Source organism: Sardina pilchardus, chromosome 1 (assembly GCF_963854185.1).
Source record: "Sardina pilchardus chromosome 1, fSarPil1.1, whole genome shotgun sequence".
Lineage (NCBI taxonomy): Eukaryota > Metazoa > Chordata > Actinopteri > Clupeiformes > Clupeidae > Sardina > Sardina pilchardus.
In genome coordinates, this window is record NC_084994.1 from 41,855,901 (window position 1) to 41,874,269 (window position 18,369).

General features: G+C 47.5%; 2 protein-coding genes across 3 annotated transcripts in view; one reads left to right on the top strand and one right to left on the bottom strand.

Moving 5' to 3' along the window:
- The window catches only part of man2b1 (mannosidase, alpha, class 2B, member 1), a 16,163-nt gene extending 11,458 nt beyond the window's left edge, over positions 1-4,705 (top strand). The window contains exons 19-23 of the mRNA XM_062544251.1: positions 1-55; positions 1,118-1,345; positions 2,121-2,270; positions 3,605-3,707; positions 3,983-4,705. The exon at positions 1-55 is cut by the window's left edge and continues 26 nt beyond it. Of these exons, the coding sequence (XP_062400235.1) occupies positions 1-55; positions 1,118-1,345; positions 2,121-2,270; positions 3,605-3,707; positions 3,983-4,086 (640 nt within the window). The 3' untranslated portion in view covers positions 4,087-4,705. The remainder of the gene's footprint in view (positions 56-1,117; positions 1,346-2,120; positions 2,271-3,604; positions 3,708-3,982) is intronic.
- A 1,129-nt stretch (positions 4,706-5,834) lies between these two features.
- trmt1 (tRNA methyltransferase 1) lies at positions 5,835-17,354 on the bottom strand. 2 transcript variants are annotated; one of them, XM_062544253.1, is made up of 16 exons: positions 16,930-17,354; positions 15,213-15,571; positions 14,831-15,080; positions 14,415-14,602; positions 13,774-13,889; positions 13,352-13,464; positions 11,964-12,112; positions 10,566-10,649; positions 10,403-10,472; positions 9,380-9,514; positions 8,923-9,008; positions 8,037-8,145; positions 7,837-7,913; positions 7,409-7,528; positions 6,743-6,857; positions 5,835-6,399 (listed from the first exon to the last, which is right to left on the bottom strand). In XM_062544253.1, exons 2-16 carry the CDS (start codon positions 15,530-15,532, stop codon positions 6,319-6,321), a joined length of 2,013 nt encoding a protein of 670 aa, XP_062400237.1. In that variant the 5' UTR covers positions 15,533-15,571; positions 16,930-17,354; the 3' UTR covers positions 5,835-6,318. The 2 variants fall into 2 exon arrangements, with proteins under 2 accessions (XP_062400237.1, XP_062400236.1); XM_062544252.1 differs by lacking the exon at positions 16,930-17,354 and adding an exon at positions 15,956-16,922.
- Between the last annotated feature and the right edge of the window lie 1,015 nt (positions 17,355-18,369).

An 18,369-nucleotide genomic window follows, 5' to 3' on the forward strand; every position in this document is an offset into this window, starting at 1 on the left:
GACTGACCGCTCCCAGGGGGGAAGCAGCATAGCGGACGGCTCCCTGGAGATCATGGTAAGACGGGCCGAACGGGGCCCTGCATCAACACAACAGCCGCTAAACGCTCCACTAACGCTCCACTAACGGTCCTCTGGAGCGTCCCCAGGTGTCAGCAGCCGAGAGGAAGGACAACACCGCACCAGTTATTCTCACATTCAAACAGGGAACCGAAAACGATTAGGACACCAGAGTTGCTCCCTGACAAGCTATTAGCAAACCCTATGGGATGTCTTTTTAGATTTTTATGTGGGCTTTTAAATATACTGTGTTTAATTATGTCGTTTTCATAATCATTTTAAGTCATCATTGACGGTTAATTTGAGCAATTGCACAGCCCTAGCGTATACATACAGTATGGATGATGGCCATGTTTATTTATATATTATTTATTTATTAGAGGAATACCTCTTGATGTGGCATCTAGTGCGTTTGGTTGTTGATTTCTGTAGTTGTGTATATTAAGAGTTCATATGTAAAATTCTCTGAATCCATCGGACCACTTTTGTTTGGAATGAGCAATTTTTTTTATCAGGCTCCTATTCATGGGTTTCATCAGGTCCCTTTTCACAGGTGTACAGTATAAAATCAAGCGCCTACATTATGAATGCAGGCTGCATGGTGCTTGATTAACACACCTGTGGAAAGGGATCTGATGAAATCCATGAATAGGGCTTTGTCTACAAATCGATATTTCAGACCAGGAAGAGAGTGGTATTTAGCAGGTTTTGAAGCTAAATGATTTGATCAACGTACACTATGTGTGGAGAGCATTCACTCAACCTCGTTATCTCTTTTTTTGACTGTGGTGGTCTTTAGAGGCTTTTGCATCTGAACTCTTTATATGTTTATGTTTAATGCATGTTCATATTGATGCATATGTTCATTCGTACCTCTCTCTCTCTTGTTCATGTTCATCCATACCTGTACTTGTGTCGCTCCTCCTCCGCCCTCTGTCAGCTTTTGCATCAGAACTCTTCGTATGTTTATGTTTATGTTTATGATATATGTTCCTGCTGATGTACAGTATATGTTCATCCATACCTGTACTTGTGTCGCTCCTCCTCCGCCCTCTGTCAGCTGCACCGGCGGCTGCTGTACGATGACGTGCGCGGGGTGGGCGAGCCCCTGAACGAGACGAGCGAGGCGGGCGGGCCCGAGGGCCTGGTGGTGCGCGGCCGCCTCCTGCTCTCCCTCACGCCGCCCGACACGGCCGCCGACGCCCACCGGCCCCTGGCCCAGGCCCAGGTGCTGCAGCCGCTCCTCAGCTTCCAGCAGGGGGCAGCACCGGACAACGCACGACTACAGGTCAGCAGGGAGGGAGGGATGGAGGGATGGATGGAAGGAGGAGGGGGAGGGAGGGAAGAGGGAGGAGGGGGTGGATGGATGGATGGAGTGAGGGATATGGATGGCAGTAGGAGGGGATGGGTGGATAGATGGAGTGAGTGAGGGATGGAGTGGGTGGGTGTGGGTGGATGGATGGAGGGAGGAGGGGATGGATGGAGGGAGGAGGGGATGGATGGATGTTCAGACAAAGTCTCTTCCAGTGTCTCCTGAAGGAAAGGCAACAGGAGCCAGGAGGGATGGATGGAGGGGTGGATGTAGTGAGGGATTGATGGATGGATGGATGGATGGATGGATGGATGGATGTAGTGAGGGATGGAGGGAGGGATGGATGGATGGATGGATATAGTGAGGGATGGAGGGAGGGAAGAGGGGGTAGATGGATGGATGGATGGATGTTCAGAGAAAGTCTCTTCCAGTGTCTCCTGAAGGAAAGGCAACAGGAGCCAGTTCTTATGCCATTGCTTAAATGTCTCTATAGAAACACAAACACATACACACATACAGTGATTTTTATAATACTATGATGTAATTGTGACAGAGAAATGGCATTGTTTCTTCATTTAAAGGTTTAGATCTGAGCATGCCTTTTTACATATATCAGAAGTAGTTACCGCTGTTGTTAAACTGTGTCACAGGCAGCCAGGCTTTTGCATAATTAATGTAAATGACTTTAAATGTGATTGGTTAATGATTAAATGACCCGTTGTGCTGAGCGTTCTCTGTGCTGCTGCTGTAGTTCTCAGGGCTGCAGGCTGCGCTGCCCCCTGCTGTTCACCTGCTGACGGTGTCCCAGTGGGACTACGACTCCGTGCTGCTGCGCCTGGAGCACCAGTACCAGAGCAAGGAGAGCAAAGCCTACTCACAGCCTGTCACCGTCAACCTGCAGGTTAGACACGGACACGCGCACACACACACACACACACAATCCAATCCAATCCACTTTATTTATATAGCACAATTTAAGCAAACACAGGGTTTCCAAAGTGCTGTACAACACAACAATAATGACAACAGTAGAACAGTAGAACAAATAAACAGGATAAAAGTAATACAATAAAATAAAACAACACAAATAATAAAATAAGAAATAAAACAAGTAAAAAACTAATCAGATAAATAAGTAATTAAATAAGGACCACTGCCCACACAACATATATACATCACAACAATAAACACACTACCTGGTGTTAAAAGCTAGTGAAAAAAGGTGGGTTTTTAGTAGTGATTTAAAAAGAGAAAGTGAAGGGGCTTGTCTGATGTGGAGTGGCAATACATTCCACAGTTTTGGAGCTGCAACAGCAAAAGCTCGTTCTCCTCTAAGTTTTAGCCTAATTTTAGGGACAGTCAAAAGCAGCTGGTCAGCTGACCTGAGAGAGCGACTGGGAGTGTAGGGGTGTAGCAGCTCGGAGAGATACAGTGGGGCAAGGCCATTCAAGGCTTTAAATGCAAACAAAAGAATTTTAAAATGAATCCTAAAATGAATTGGCAGCCAATGAAGTGAGGCTAAGATAGGTGTTATATGCTCATACTTTTTAGTGTTTGTTAGGAGACGAGCAGCAGCATTTTGGACAAGTTGTAGGCGGGCAATGGAGGACCCACTAACCCCCATATAAAGTGCATTGCAGTAATCCAGCCGAGTGGTCACAAAGGCGTGGATTACTGTTTCAAAGTCCTGTCTCTGAAGGACTGGTTTAATTTTTGCCAGCTGCCTTAATTGAAAAAAGCTGGACTTAACCACAGCTTTAATCTGGGTGTCAAATTTAAGGTCAGTGTCCACCTTTACCCCCAGATTTTTAACGATTGGCCTGCGATACTGTGCTAGGTAGCCCAGATCAACCAGGGGGGTCACAGAAGTGCCACTAAAGACCATCACTTCTGTCTTCTTTTCATTAAAATTTAAAAAGTTAAGGGACATCCAGGTCTTAATGTCATGCAAACACTCTAGCAATGGCTTTACACACACACACACAAACCCTGGGCAATACCTGAGGAGAGGGAGCAAAGCTTACTCTCAGACTGTCACTATGAACTGGCAGGTTAGAAATACACACACACACACACACACCCCTCTAGCGATACCTGAGGAGAGGTAGCAAAGCTTACTTGCAACCAATCACTGTGAACTGGTGGGTTAGAAACCCTCTCTCTCCCTCATAAAAAACATACGAGTGTCCTGAGACATGCTTGTGTGTGTGTGTGTGTGTGTGTGTCCGTCCACAGAAGCTGTTCTCTACTGTGGAGGTGCTGGGGTTGACCGAGATGAGCCTGGGGGCCAATCAGTGGAAGAGTGAGATGAGCCGGCTGGTCTGGAGACCCAGTGCAGGTAACACAACTACTATGATGAACTACTACTATCAACTACAAATATGGAAGATATGTAGAGAATATAACATACAGTAGACAGAGAATGTAAACACACACACATACACACATATCTCACTGTTTTTTTCTCCCCATCTTCTCTCACGACACACACACGCACTTTTACTTTCCATCCCAGTCTGAACATGTGTTGTGTTGTGTTTATGGGGGCCTTTTGTTGGGTCTGTCACCTTCTCATGACTCCTTTCTTGGCTTCTCGTTTCTCCGTGTGGCCAGACGCAGCTCCCCAGCAGAAGCAGCCCTCCGACCCGTCGCCGTGGGAGATCACCCTCAACCCCATGGAGATCCGCACCTTCCTGCTCCGGGTCCGCCAGAGTTAGCCAATCATAGACGAGCGGCAAAAAAAAAAAAAGGAGAGCAACCAATCAGGAAATTCCGTCACAACGTCACGCCAACGCTGCCTAAAGGGGCTCCTCTTGACCTCTCTCTCTCTTTCTTTCTTTCTCTCTCTCTCTCTCTCTCTCTCGCTCGGACCTCGACGTCAAGGTCTCTCGGCCGTTTCAGCTGCTCTGCCGCATCAGTGTAATTCAACACAGCGCGCCTCCAGTGGGGTGGCCGGCCCCGCTTTGGTTTCATACATATTTCATGAACAATTTAGTATTTTTGGCTTTTATCTCCAAAAGCTGCCTCAGCAAGGCGCACGCCGCCACCGCCGGAGAACTTTTTGTTGTCTGGTGAGTTTTGATTGGCTGCGTGACGTGAGTGACGTGAGCCAGCTGAGGTGTGATCCATTTTAGTTTCCAACAGCTGAGTTTGGGTTTGAGATTATGAAGGAGAGACCATTCCTACAAGCCACTGCCCTTCTACTGCATTGGGAACTATTGAGGTGTACTGTAGGACACTGCAGTTTGGAACTCGACAAATCTCAGTCCAACAGCGATCAGTGATTATGATCTGTGCAATACACGTTTCTGTGCCTTTCTCACACAAATCCCTCTTTTGGTAGATTTTTTTTTTTTTTTAATTGTTTACATTTTTAAAAAATAAATGATCGAATGTGAAGGTGTTCTTAGTCTGTCATTCCATTCCAAACACACTCAAGTGTACCAAACCAGTAAGGAAGGACACACACCATGGGTGCCTCTCATTCGTGTTTTATACATCCTCCCTTCCTTCCTCGGTCCTCGTCTTCACTGATCTAGATAAAGAATGATGGGGCAGCGACAATGGTATGGGATAGTCTATCCAGTGTTAGTGATAGATCAGTGGGGGCAAGCCTGGAGGACTGAGCATCGAGGATTGAGGAGAGAAGTGGAGAGGCATCCCATGTTTACACCTTTTGAGTTCTCGGGGCCTGATTTCACTCAGCTGTGTGAGTTCCATAAGATCACTGGCTACTCCGACTGCTGCTGACCTCCCGTGGGTCCCCCAGATGTCCATCTGGACTGAGATTCCGTCTCAACGCAGGCCCGTGCGTTAAGGTTCATTCATCACCCAGTTCCATTCCTACTTGAAGTCTACCTCTTCATGCTCCTCGCTCCTCGTACTCTTTTCCTGCATGAACGAGTAGTACAAGCCCACCACTCCAGACATGCCTCCTCCTCCTCCTCCTCCCCTTGATCAGTGTTGCTACTGCTATAACTAGCTTTTGGTTGCTAGTAGTGAAACATTACGGTCATAAACTGCAGTGTGTCAGGACCTTGACTGTTGGGATGGAACATTATGGGTGCCTCTCCTTTAGTCTTTTATACATCCTCCCTTCTTTCCTCAGTCCTCGTCCTGACTGCTCTACATAAAGAATGATGGAGTGGCAACAATGGGATGGTCTATCCAGTGTTAGTTATAGATCAGTGGGAACGAGTGAAGGATTGAGGATCGAGGAGAGAAGTTGAGAGGCACCCTATAAGTCTCTACTAGTGCAGAGGGGTATTCCAAGTATATGGTTTAGTGAGTGAGTGGTAAACCTCCTACAACAAGAGTCCTATGACATTGTTTTATAAAGCAAATTAAGCCACACAACTCTTCTAGGAGGTTAACTAACCATGTACTTAGAATACCCCCCCAGACAGTGGACACGTACACTCAAGCGACATCCATTTCCTTCTAAAGGCCAGTATTAACAAACAAATAAGAGTACGGGGGATTTTTATTTGCAGATTTTAAAAGGAATTAAAAACAAGAGAAAATAAAATGAAAACAGGAAACTAAAGTCAAACTTCATGATCCCCTTTCTGTACAAACGACGACACATTCCTCATTCCAAAATGAAGACTCCTCCGTCTGTATTTCACAACACGCATCCGAGATGGACTGTTCCTCTTCCTGGCCGCTTACGCTCTCGTACCGACGTCCCGTGGAGACGCTGTGCTGTGCTGTCGGTGGTCTGCATACACACGCAAGCTGAATGATTAACGACGAGTGCGGGCCAACGCCTCAGCTTTTGTTTGATCTGATGCCCGCGGAGTGAGGGATTCTGGGAAACGCAGTCAATAAACAGGCCATGCTGTCTTGGAGGAGCATGTGTGAGTGAAATGAGTGTGTTGTGTTTGTGTGTGTGTGTATGTGTATGTTTGAAGTGTGTGTGTGTGTGTGTGTGTGTAGAGTCCACTATGTCACTCCATCTTCTCAGCTTCACCGGGTGCCGACTCCAGCTCGTGAGAATAACAGCATTTCTCTCCATGTGTGCATGTGCCCTGCAGAGAGAGGAAAGAGAGGAGAGAGAGTGTCTGTGAGAGTGAGATAGAGAGAATACCGAACATTTGAGGGTTTGTGAGAGAGGGGAAGAGGAAGGAGAGAGAGGGAGAGAGAGGAAGAGGAAGGAGAGAATGTTCCCGTAGCACAGCTGTTGTGAATTCCACAAGCTTCAGTCATGCCAACACGGATGAGGAATCTGGACGCTTAGCGTTGCATGAGAGAGCTAAGATGGCATGAAAGAAAGAGAGAGCATGTGTGTGTGTGTGTGTGTGTGTGTGAGTGACCGTATTGTAGGAGATGTGTGTGTGTGTGTGTGTGTGTGTGTGTGGCACACACTCTCACCTTCCTGAACCTCTTGCAGGGGACGTTCTTGAGCTGGGACAAGTCTGTGATCTGGCTCTTCCTCTTGCCCTGGAACTGCTTCCTCTTGTCCTCCAGCTCCGTGCAGATCCCACCACTGAGAGAGAGAGAGAGAGAGAGAGAGAGAGAGAGAGAGAGAGAGAGAGAGAGAGAGAGAGAGAGAGACTTTGACTTTTGAGGTTCCTTTATTGACAGTCAAAGAGAGACCAAGCAGCAATAAAAACAGCCCATAACAACACCCTCCCCACACACACACAAACAAACAAAAATACAACCTCACCAAATAGACCGATAACCAGAGAAAAAACTTAGAGAGAGAGAGAGAGAGGGAGAGAGAGAGAGAGAGAGAGAGAGAGAGAGAGAGAGAGAGAGGATGACTGATTGATGTCCTTTCCCTTTTCCCCCATGCACGCAGTATCACTCCACTTTTGGCAACCGTACTTAACAAGAGTCATCATGGCAGACTTTCAATGTGATAGAAGACAAATGTGTATCTCTAATGGTGACAGAGGGAGGGAGAGAGAGAGACATGAATGGATGGATGGATGGATGGATGGATGGATGGATGGATGGATGGATGGATGGATGGATGGATGGATGGATGGATGGATGGATGGATGGATGGATGGATGGATGTAGCGGACCCACCCAGCTTTGGCGCGTGCTTTGGGGCCCCAGTTGGCTTGTGGGTTCTCCTGAAAGCGCACCAGGTGGCGCCGGCGAGACTGCGGATTGGCGTCGTCCCGCACCTCAAAGCACGCCTGCAGCCTGGAGAGAGAGGAGCAGAGTGAGGGAAGAGGAGGAGAGGTAGAGAAAAGCAAAGAAGGAAAAGAAAGAATTATTGATTATTACTATTTTTTTCCTTATTACTTAATATACCACTGTGTATTATTCTTCGACTATTATAACCTGATTGATGCTTTGGCAATATTGTATTTACATTCATGCCAATAAAGTTTTTGAATTGAATTGAATTGAATTGAAAGAGAGAAAGAAAGAAAGAAAAGAGAGTGAGAGAGAAAGAAAAAAGAAAGAAAGAAAGAGAGAGAGAGCGCGGTGTCCACTGCTGCACTTACGTGGGCTCAGTGGACAGGATGCGGAATGCCGGGCTCGTCTCGGACAGCCTCTCCCGTTTCACTGGGTTGGCCTTCTCCTGAGGACACACACACACACACACACACACACACACACACAGGCGTGTTGTTGTTGAAAGGGTCTAACTAGAGCAGCAGTGGGTCTGTGTTGGTAACACGGTGTCCAGTGCGGCTGGTCTTACCCAGCAGCGCATGATGTCCCAGAGGACGGCGGGCGGAGCGTCCGTCTTCAGCGCGTTCTTGCAGGCGTGAGACAGGGACACCCGGTGGCCGGCGTGGAGGAGGGCCGACCTGCGAGCCAGCGCAGACAGGGGATTTTAAAAGGGTGTGTGTGTCAGTCAGTGTGTACAGTAAAGCATGCGTTAACAACAACAGAAAGTGCATCATATGTCTGAACAAGTGTGGACAGTGTGGTCCCTGTTGCGATGCCAAAAGGCCATACATGGATTGTGTTGGAGTATGGCACAGGTGAGTGTTGGAGTATGGCACAGGTGAGTGACAGTGTTGGAGTATGGCACAGGTGAGTGTTGTAGTATGGCACAGGTGAGTATGTGAGTGTTGGATATGGCACAGGTGAGTGTTGTAGTATGGCACAGGTGAGTATGTGAGTGTTGGAGTATGGCACAGGTGAGTATTGGAGTATGGCACAGGTGAGTGAGAATGTGGGAGTATGGAACAGGTGAGAGTGTTGTAGTATGGCACAGGTGAGTGAAAGTATGGCACAGGTGTGAGTGGTGGAGTATGGAACAGGTGAGTGGTGGAGTATGGCACAGGTGAGTGTTGGAGTACGGAACAGGTGAGTGTTGGCGTACAGCACAGGTGAGTGAGATTGTTGGAGTATGGAACAGGTGAGAGTGTTGGAGTACGGAACAGGTGAGTATTGGCGTACAGCACAGGTGAGTGAGATTGTTGGAGTATGGAACAGGTGAGTGTTGGAGTATGGAACAGGTGAGTGTTGGAGTATGGAACAGGTGAGTGTTGGCGTACAGCACAGGTGAGTGAGATTGTTGGAGTATGGAACAGGTGAGTGTTGGCGTACAGCACAGGTGGGCGTGTGAGGGTGCACACCTGAACTGCAGCAGGGCCGGAGTGTTGCAGTGCACCGTGCTGCTGAGGTGGTCCATCGTGTAATACAGGGGGACATCCGGGAGCTCCTGAACAACACACACACACACACACACACACACACACACACACACACACACACACACACACACACACACACACACACACACACACACACACACACACACACACACACACACACACACACACACACACACACACACACACACACACACACAGAGAGAGAGAGAGAGAATGCTTATTAACAACCTACTCGTAATACTCTACCTATGATCTGAAACCAACAACACACACACACAGTCGTTCATACTGTATATCCAAAAGTAGTTTTGTAAGATTCAACACTGTGTGTGTGTGTGTGTGTGTGTGTGTGTGTGTGTGTGTGTGTGTGTGTGTGTGTGTGTGTGTGTGTGTGTGTGTGTGTGTGTAAGGTAATTACCTCTGTCATCATGCTGAGCATGCCCTCGATGCGTTTGGACGTGCCGAAGCGGGACGGGTTTCCTGACACGGCTGACAGAACCTTCTGGACAAATTCTACATCATGGAGCGGTTCTGCCCAGATGGGCCCTCCGAGCTGGAGAGAGGGAGAGAGCGAGAGCGAGAGAGAAAGAGAAAGAGAGAGAGAAAAAGAAGAGGAGAGTGAGGGTGAGAGAGCATGATGGAAGGACTAATGAGAGGAAGTTAAGCCACTTCATCTCTAAGGTGGCGTGTTAAATATACAGAGAACACATGCTAATTGTAAAGCGGTCAACTTCTGTTAAGTCCTATGACTTTTCAAGATGACCACAGTGAAGAGGACCAAATGTGTGCCTGACCTCCTCCATCTTACACACACATACACATGTGACAAGAATGGTAAACAAAAGCAATGCACGTGAATGCAATCGAAAGCACTTGATTCCTCAGCACAGCAGGGCATTGATAACAGGTGACTCACGCACTGCATACGACGCCATACAACAGAGTTTTGGGTCTGCTGAGAGAAAAGAGCATGTGTGCTCTCTCTCTCCACCACAGATCATTTGATCAGCTACAGGTCACAATGTCGTTCGCCAAATTCAGTTATACGGCACCACCTCAAATACCACACCATGATGTGGAGGGCAGCTGAGAGCATGTGCCATCATCATGACCCAACACTGGACGTCCACAATGAGCGCTTGCCACCATGACCACACAAGCACATGCCTGGACCCTGATTCTGGACACAGTATAGTCCGAGTAAACAACACTAGTGTAAAGTGGAGAAGAGTAACATAGTGTAGCGTAGAGTAGATAAGTGTAGGTAGTGCTGTACAGACTTGTGTTGTGTAGGGTAGTGTAGTGTAGTGAATAGTATAGCATTGTGTAAAGACGCTTATAGAATAGTGTAGAGTAGAGTAACATAAAGTAGAGTAGTGTAGTGTAGTGTAGTGTAGTGTAGTGTAGAGTCAAGTACAGTACAGTACAGTAGAGTAAATACCTGATGTCTCTGACCACAGTGTTCACAGTTGGGTCCCACAGGCGGGCCTGTAGCTGCAGAGTACTTCATACTGAAACACAGCACAGGACCAGTCATGATGAGCCACATAGAACACGCTAGTGTGAACGGGGAGAGAAGGTGTGTGTGTGTGTGTGTGTCTCACTTTTTGCCGTGGCTCATCCTCTTGCCCATCCTCTGCAGGTGGAAGGAGCCACATCCCACACAGTTATACACCAGGGCCTGCTTACTGCACACACACACACACACACACACACACACACACACACACACACACACACACACACACACACAATCAATGATAGTGTACACATTACTCAGAACATTCCTCCGAACATTCCAGGACACCAATGACGCTCAAAAAGATACAATCTCCAGTCTTAGTGCTCCACCACAGTAGCAAGCTGATACGAGCAATGGAGAAAAAGAAACATAGGTCAGGCATTATTTCATTATTATCATCATTACTATTATTACTATTATTATCATTATTATCATTTGCATTATTATCTGTATTATTATTGTACTGAATGCTTTGTCAATACTGTACAATTTTACATTCATGCCAATAAAGCTTATGGCACTGAACTGAGAGGAGAGGGAGAGGGAGGGAGAGAGCGCAAGAGAGAGATAGAGATAGAGATAGAGAGGGAGGGAGGGAGGGAGAGAGAGAGATACTGTAGATAGAGAGAGACTGTAGATAGAGAGAGATAGATAGAGATAGGGAGAGAGATAGAGAGAGATAGAGAGAGAGAGAGAGAGATGGAGGTGGAGAGCAGGGTCCAGACTGTGACTCTGTGGGGGTCCATCTGTCCAGGGGAGGCCTTCACACTGCGGTTACGGAACACGGTGTCAGTGACTGAGCCGCCACGGACAGAGACGCGGGCAGATGGCTGAGCGTAATGGACGCGAGTGGCTCGGACTCAGTATTCATGAATGATGATGACCGCATCGTGTTTACTGTATAATCTGGGAATATCTGGAGACTGACAGTGCAAGCGCAGCTGCACGGCCACATTGTTTACTCCGGTGGGAATTCCACATTAATTACTGGGAGTGCTGCGCTGTGTGTTCCTTCCTAAGATGTGCAAATATGTCTCCTTTACTTTTTAAGCTGCCTACAACCTGTGCAGTTGTTTTCACTTTCACCGTCATATTAGGTCCATATTGAGTTTTTTTTTGTGGATGTGGTTAGAGTAGGATAAAGAGAACATGCACTACTGACAAAAAATGTAGGGATATCTGGCTTTCGGCTGAAATGTAATGTTTCAGCACATGTTACAAATGACTGAAACTTTAGAGAAGGTCACATCAAGTTCACCTGAAAAGGTTTTAGTGGATTAGGCTCATCCTCAAATTTCACCCGAAAGTCGAATATTCCAGACTTTTTGCTATTTTCCTGCTACAGCTCCCACTTTTTAAGTTAACAGTAGTTTACACCTGTTTTTTAAAGCTCTTATAAATTATTAAAATAATAATAAAAAATAAAAAAAAAACCCTATAAGTGACGGTTTGAGCTGTGATGGCTCAGTCCCGGTGTTACCTGGCGGAGTTCTTGACCTTGGCTTGGCCCGTGCGCACCCTGACGAACACGCGGATGTAGAAGTCCACGCTGACGCTGAGGAGGGGCTCGATGTAGCGCTGGTACACGTTCGCCCGCTGGTCCAGGCTGTGCAGGATGATACGCAATGCCTGGGGGAGGACGAGTCACGTCCATCAATCAATCAGTCAATCAATTTAGTCAGTCAATCAATCAGTCAATCAATCAGTCAGTCAATCAATCAGTCAATAAATTTAGTCAGTCAGTCAATCAATTTAGTCAGTCAGTCAATCAATCAATCCATCAATCAGTCCATCAATCCATCAATCAATCTAACTAGTGCAGTGCCCGTACAAAGAATGTTTTCCAAGAAACTTGTTGCCCAATTACGTTGATGCAGGTAGATCATGTTAGATTGGCGATGATGTGGGCTAGAATCAGGCCCGTGCAGTTAGTAGCGCTTTGTACTCACTTTGCAAAGTAAAAGAGAGAAGGGGAAAGGCGAAAGCGTTTGAGTTAGCTAATGGCAATAGTGCGTTTTTGCTGTTGTTGGGAAATTATGAAATAACCGCATGACATGCCAGTGCTATTAACTCAGGAGTGATGTTTGAATGAATGTTATGCCCATAGCCGATGTCCAGATAGAGTCAAGAGCGGCTGTTTTAAATGCAAATTTTAACAGAATGCTACCGACGTGTGTGTGTCGGCATATTGTTGCAAGAACAGCAACCTGATCAGGAAACTATGCAACGTTACGTTAGCCTACTTTAACAGCCTGCTTACCAACATGGGTGCATATGTGTCGGCCTCAGCATGTTTATCCAAGATCAACAATCTTGAAACGGTCCGTTGCTTAAGTGAGACATCGTCATTTCCATGAATGGCAACATGTGAGTTTGTCAGCGAAATGGGCTTTTTTTCCCTATGCTGGAGTATTCTCAGTGAGAATTGGGGAGTGGCTAGAGTACGGAGAGTGGTAGAATTGTGGGATTGCGGTAGAGTTGTATTTTGCTAAATTTAACAATATCTTTGTCATTTTTTGTCCAAAAACGACTAAACTTTGCACTGCACTCACGCATGTCACTAGCAATACGTGTGTCAAATTTTAGGTCAGTCGGATGAGTGGTTCGAGATTTATGCATGGAACGGACAGACAGACAGACTGACACACAGACAGACCTTCCTTGCACTAATAGATAGATAATACCAAATCTACTGTTGCTTGAAGTTACTACTAGATCACATAAGGAGAAGAGTTATGGAAAATAATGGCATAATAGCTATACATTTGTATGACATACAAGGTTCTAAACCCAATAAAATAATAAAATGGGGGAACATTGTAGTCAGTATAACACAGGCACTACACACACATTCCGTTCCACACTCACCATCTCGTGACAGAACCTGGACTTGATGGACACTGAGGAGTATTTGCTGTAACAGGTCTCTCCACTGTTGCCGGCCATGACGGCCATGTCTGTGCAGGTGATGCAGAGCAGGCCTGTGTCCAGGGCAACGAGGGGGGGGGGGGGGGGGTTGGATTAGACCAGATTAGGAGTGCAGACAACTATTACGGTAATCTATTGTAATCTTTATAGACCGCTACTACTGTCTGTTACTATGGGGAAAGGTTGCTCAAATTTGGGCTCAAAAAGCCAATTAAATAACTCAGATCCCTTCTTTGCTCCTGAACTTGTCTGTTGTGGAGCACACTGCAGCAAATCCCTAACAACTTTTGCTGTTAGGCAATTAAAGTATTGAATGTTGAATCTTGAACACTTAGGGAGTTGGATGGGAGAGGAGGACTTACCTCCCTCACCGACCGCCTGCACTGCAGCATCCAGGAACGGGGAGGGACTCCCGTACGGGTCCAGGTCAATGACGTCAAAGCGCTGGTTCTTCCCCCTGGCTTCGTACATCACCATGCTATGATAGGAGAGATGTAGCCAGTCAGACAGAGAGAGCCATACACGGGAGTCGGAACACAGCAGAACAATACCAGGGCTCAGGGGAAAGGGGTGAGGGGGGGAGACAGAGGAGAGGAGGTACAACAACGCAAGAGTGCTCACTTGAGATAGAGCATGAGAAAGAAGCAAAGATATACATAGTGTGCACAAAAACGCAGACAGAGGAAAGAAAGAAAAAGACAGACTGACAGAGAGAAAGAAAAAGAAAGATAGAAAGGAAGGGAGACAGAGAAAAAAGTGCCAGACAGAAAGGAGGAGACAGTGGGTGCCTCTCAACATCTCTCCTCGATGCTCGATCCTCGAGGGGTGTTCCCACTGATCTATAACTAACACTGAATAGACTATCCCACTGTTGCCGCCCCATCATTCTTTATCTAGATCAGTGAGGACGAGGATCGAGGAAGGAAGAAAGGAAGGGAGGGTGTATAAAAGACCAAATGAGAGGCACCCAGAGAGAGAGAGGGTAGTGTGTGCGTTTGCTGACCTGGCGTCCCTCTGGCTGGCCTGCACCAGGTGCGCCACGCCGTTGTGCTCGGCGTTGCGGGCGATGAGCGCCGCCGCCTTGGCGGAGAAGTCGTTGGCCGTGACGCTCCGCAGGCCCGGAACCTCCAGCGCGAAGCGCACCGACCGCAGGCCTGACGCCGCCAAGCCCTCCAGCACGTGCAAGCCTTGCTGCGGAGGAGAACCAAGCAGGCACACACGCACACACATTACCGGGCAACGCAAATAAAACAATTCATGTAACAGGAAGAACCCAGATTTCAATATGTGACTGCAAGAGCAGTGAGCCTGTCGACGCAAGAGCCAGGGGTCAAATGAAAAGACTTTGACAGTGGACAGTCGTATGGAATTCAGGAGGGCAGTGTGCGTCGAGTGTCGCTGGCACCTTGTCGCCCGTACCTCACAGCGTTGTCCAACAGAGGCCGTGATGACGCCCTCCTCGCCTGGCTTGTCGCCGCCCTTCTCGTTCTCAGTCTCGTCCTCCAGCTGCTGCTGCTGCTGCTGCTCGTGCTCTGTCGACTCATGGTTCTCGGAGGACTGTTTGTCTTCGGACAAGCACACCACCACGCGTTCCTTCTCGCCCGGCACTACAATCCGCACTCCCTTCTCGGCCAGCCGCTCCCGGGCGTACTCAGTGATCACCGCACACCTGCAGGCAAAAGGGTAGGGAGAGATGTGAAATGTAGTCCAGAGCAAAACGGAGACAGGAGCAAATCAAGCATTCAGGGTAATTCAGAAGTCAGAAGGTAGGATTCTATCAATGGTGTTTGAGCCCACTCACGTCAAGTCTCGGTTAAACTCCTGGACGGGGTTGTAGAAAACTTCATTGGCACTTGGAAACAAAATAGCTGCCTTGCCCTCCCTCACCACTGTTTCCCCTGGCAACAGACCGGGCTCTGTGGCGCCAGATTGATTGCCATTGGCTGGAGAGGTGGTCGTCACTCTATCCACCGGTGCCCCTGTCTCATCTGAGATGGAGATGTCCTGAGATGATTTTAAAACTTCCATAGTCCTCAGCCCCCTGAAGGAGACTTTCCCTAAGTCTTGAAGGGAAACCCTCGCCGCGGTTACGCACAGCAGCCGGGCGACTTTTGGCAGCATGCAACGCAACCCCAGCTCTTGTCCTGCGCAGGAGGAACCCTGGTATGGAAATGTGACACACACCTTGGTTCATTTGTAGACCCATCCATGTATGCCTTAGTTCACACGACCTTTAGTGTGGGTATCTTTTCACAACAGGCATACAAAGAAGCTTTAGCTTTCAGCTGTCTCTTTTAATAAACAAGTCGTCATTTCTCTGTATTGCTGTGATATGTCTGAGAGCTAACGTCTGCTTACATAAAACACTGGTTAAACTCCATTAGCTGACAAATGTCTCAGAATTGTGAATATCTTGTGAGCAACTGACTTTACATTAGATCATGTTAGCAGTCCGCTACCACAGGCTAGTTAGCTTGCTTCACATAGGTCACTGCATGAAAATACTGGTAACTGGCTAGGCTAAAGTGTGAAGCAAAGACTTACCGCTAATCAAAGATGTTGTTCCAGTTATCTTTACACACACACGTATAACGTGCAAATGACACTCGGAATTTTCGTGCGGTTTTGTTTAATCCCTACAATGTCCCACCTGTGTTATTACGGTAAGTAACTGTAGCGTTTAGCTCCACATGGATGTGTAGGTGGACATGAACTACGGCAAGCGAGCCGCACGGCAAAACGCGAAACTCATGATGACGTGACGCCCACGCTCGGCGCAGTGCTGATAGATGGAGAGCAATGTGGTGTAATGTAAGGACATGTACGTAGGACAAGGAGTCATTCACCCTACAGAGTTGAATCCTCTAGAAGAATTTGAATGAACGCCATTTAGTGCAGGTTGCCAGCATTTGGGAACATGCCATGCAGGCCTATAAAACATCCTACATTAAATTAATATTATAGGGCTACGAATCAGACTACTGATTTTTTAATACATTTAATATGAATATAGTTTAATTTAATATAAATATATATTCCATATGGCACGGTGGCTAAAACAGCTTAATTTAATAATTAGTCAGTGCGTAATGATGGTGTCCAATTAGTGGCGTCAGTAGCCTACTGGCTAATTGTGCTTAATTAAGAGCAAAAATATAGCCAATCAACTGATTCACAATTTTACCTGTGTGTTTTCAAGACAGAAAACACCATTCTCTAAAAACTGGATCCAATATTCTTCAGAAGGTGACAACGCGAAGTGGTGACGATAAAGCCTTAATCGACCCCATAAAATCTGGAGGGGGCGCTCGTAAATTAAAAACGCCATCGCAGTTATAGCACAATGGGGTCGGACGATCTACAATCAAACGTGGAGGGTGAAATTGCAATCGGGAAAGAACGGGGGACACTTAAACAATGCAGCGACAGCCAAAAAGTAGTAGGAACTCTCGTTGTTCCTCGACGCAGACTGCACTTGGCATTCTGTGCGCGTACCACTCAGACCCCTAGGGGCTCACCTGCTGAAGTCTAGACGCACTGAAATAGACCACTTTTCACAGCATCAGGCTGCCTGCTGTCGCTAGCATACGGGAGGGGAGAGAGCGGGTAGCTTCCGCTGTCGCTGTGAACACACGGAGCCATCTACCGCTGGGCAAGAAGGGATTCCACCGCACCGACGAGCCCCATTCCGGCGTGCCTACGATAAGAGGTGGTCCAGACAGGAGAGGTTCGTTGAACCCGCGTCTGTCTGCGCGATCGGTGGCTCTGCGCTCTGCGCTCAGCGCCCCTGGGGAAAGTGTTTGCTCTCGATAATTCTGCGCTCCGCGTCTCGCCTGTGTTCACAATGAATGGCTGCCTGTAGCGAGAGCGAGGGAGAGAAGGCTTCTGACTCCTCCATTGAAACACTTTCCAACAGATTAACGTGAGGGGGTGAGTTTGCCCGGGTTCACATCGGTTTATCGGGGTCACGGAGGACAGAGAGAGGCTTCGAATGGGCTGAAGCGGCGAGCAGCCGCAAAGCGGCTCATTATTTGGGTCGATTAGGGATCGGTTCGGAGTGATTTTTTGGGGGGTGGGTGCGGGTGGGGGAGAGGGGGGGTATTGTTTTGGGAAGGTGTGCGATAGATGGGGGATGGGCTCGTAGGAGCAGCTCCAACAAAACTTTAACCACTTCACTGACTTCAGTGCCGTAGCCTCTGGCTGCCTCTGGGATGAATCTTCACTCTCGCCGACTTATTCTAGAAGTTTTCTCCCTCTCCCGGTGATGATGTTAGCGCTTGTGCAGTGCGATCGTGGCGTTGCTGAAATTCGGATAGCGTGACTGTCTAATATGGAATGATGCATGATCTGCATTAGCATGTTGCTGTCAAGCAGTACAGTTGGTGTCTTGCGTCTCATAACCCCCCTTCCTCCCACCGTGCTGGTTTGGTTTAGTCTGGCTCGCCCCCAGTTGCTGCATTTGTCCCGGGATGACCTGTTGATGTCGGGAAAAGATGGAGTATAAGGATGACCCCCTCCCCTTTTTTTTATTTACAATAAAGAAAATAAATTAAATGTTTATGGGAAATCTAAATTTAAATAAAACCGCCCCAAATAAGAGTAGCCCAAAACGAAGGAAATGGGTTAAGTTACGTTATTTATTTGATGGGATTTCCGATCTTGGGAGTGAGTGGAGAATGCCTAACAGTTAGGCTACTGTTGTTGGGCGAACCCAAAAAAATTGGAGTACAGTCAGAATATCGCGTCTGTAGGCCGTAGGATGTAACTCAAGCCGACATCGCATTGCACTGGCATAGAGGGGGCGAGAACGGCGGATGTGGATGCCTTAATAATTTATTTGTTCGCCTATTTTTGAGACCGACTGCTTGTGGGTGTCGTTTATGTGCGATAGGACCCGCATCTGCAGAGGAAATCAGGGGATACTGTATCGTTTTTGTCTTCCGACGCCCCCCGGCCCG

Coding starts and splice junctions, on each gene's coding strand:
- trmt1 (XM_062544253.1), bottom strand. CDS start 15,532: ATGCTGCCAAAAGTCGCCCGGCTGCTGTGCGTAACCGCGGCGAGGGTT. Junction 12,113..13,351: donor CCAGGTTCTGTCACGAGATG/GTGAGTGTGGAA, acceptor GTCCTCCCCCAG/GCATTGCGTATCATCCTGCA. Junction 7,529..7,836: donor ATCCTGTCCACTGAGCCCAC/GTAAGTGCAGCA, acceptor CTCTCTCTCCAG/GCTGCAGGCGTGCTTTGAGG.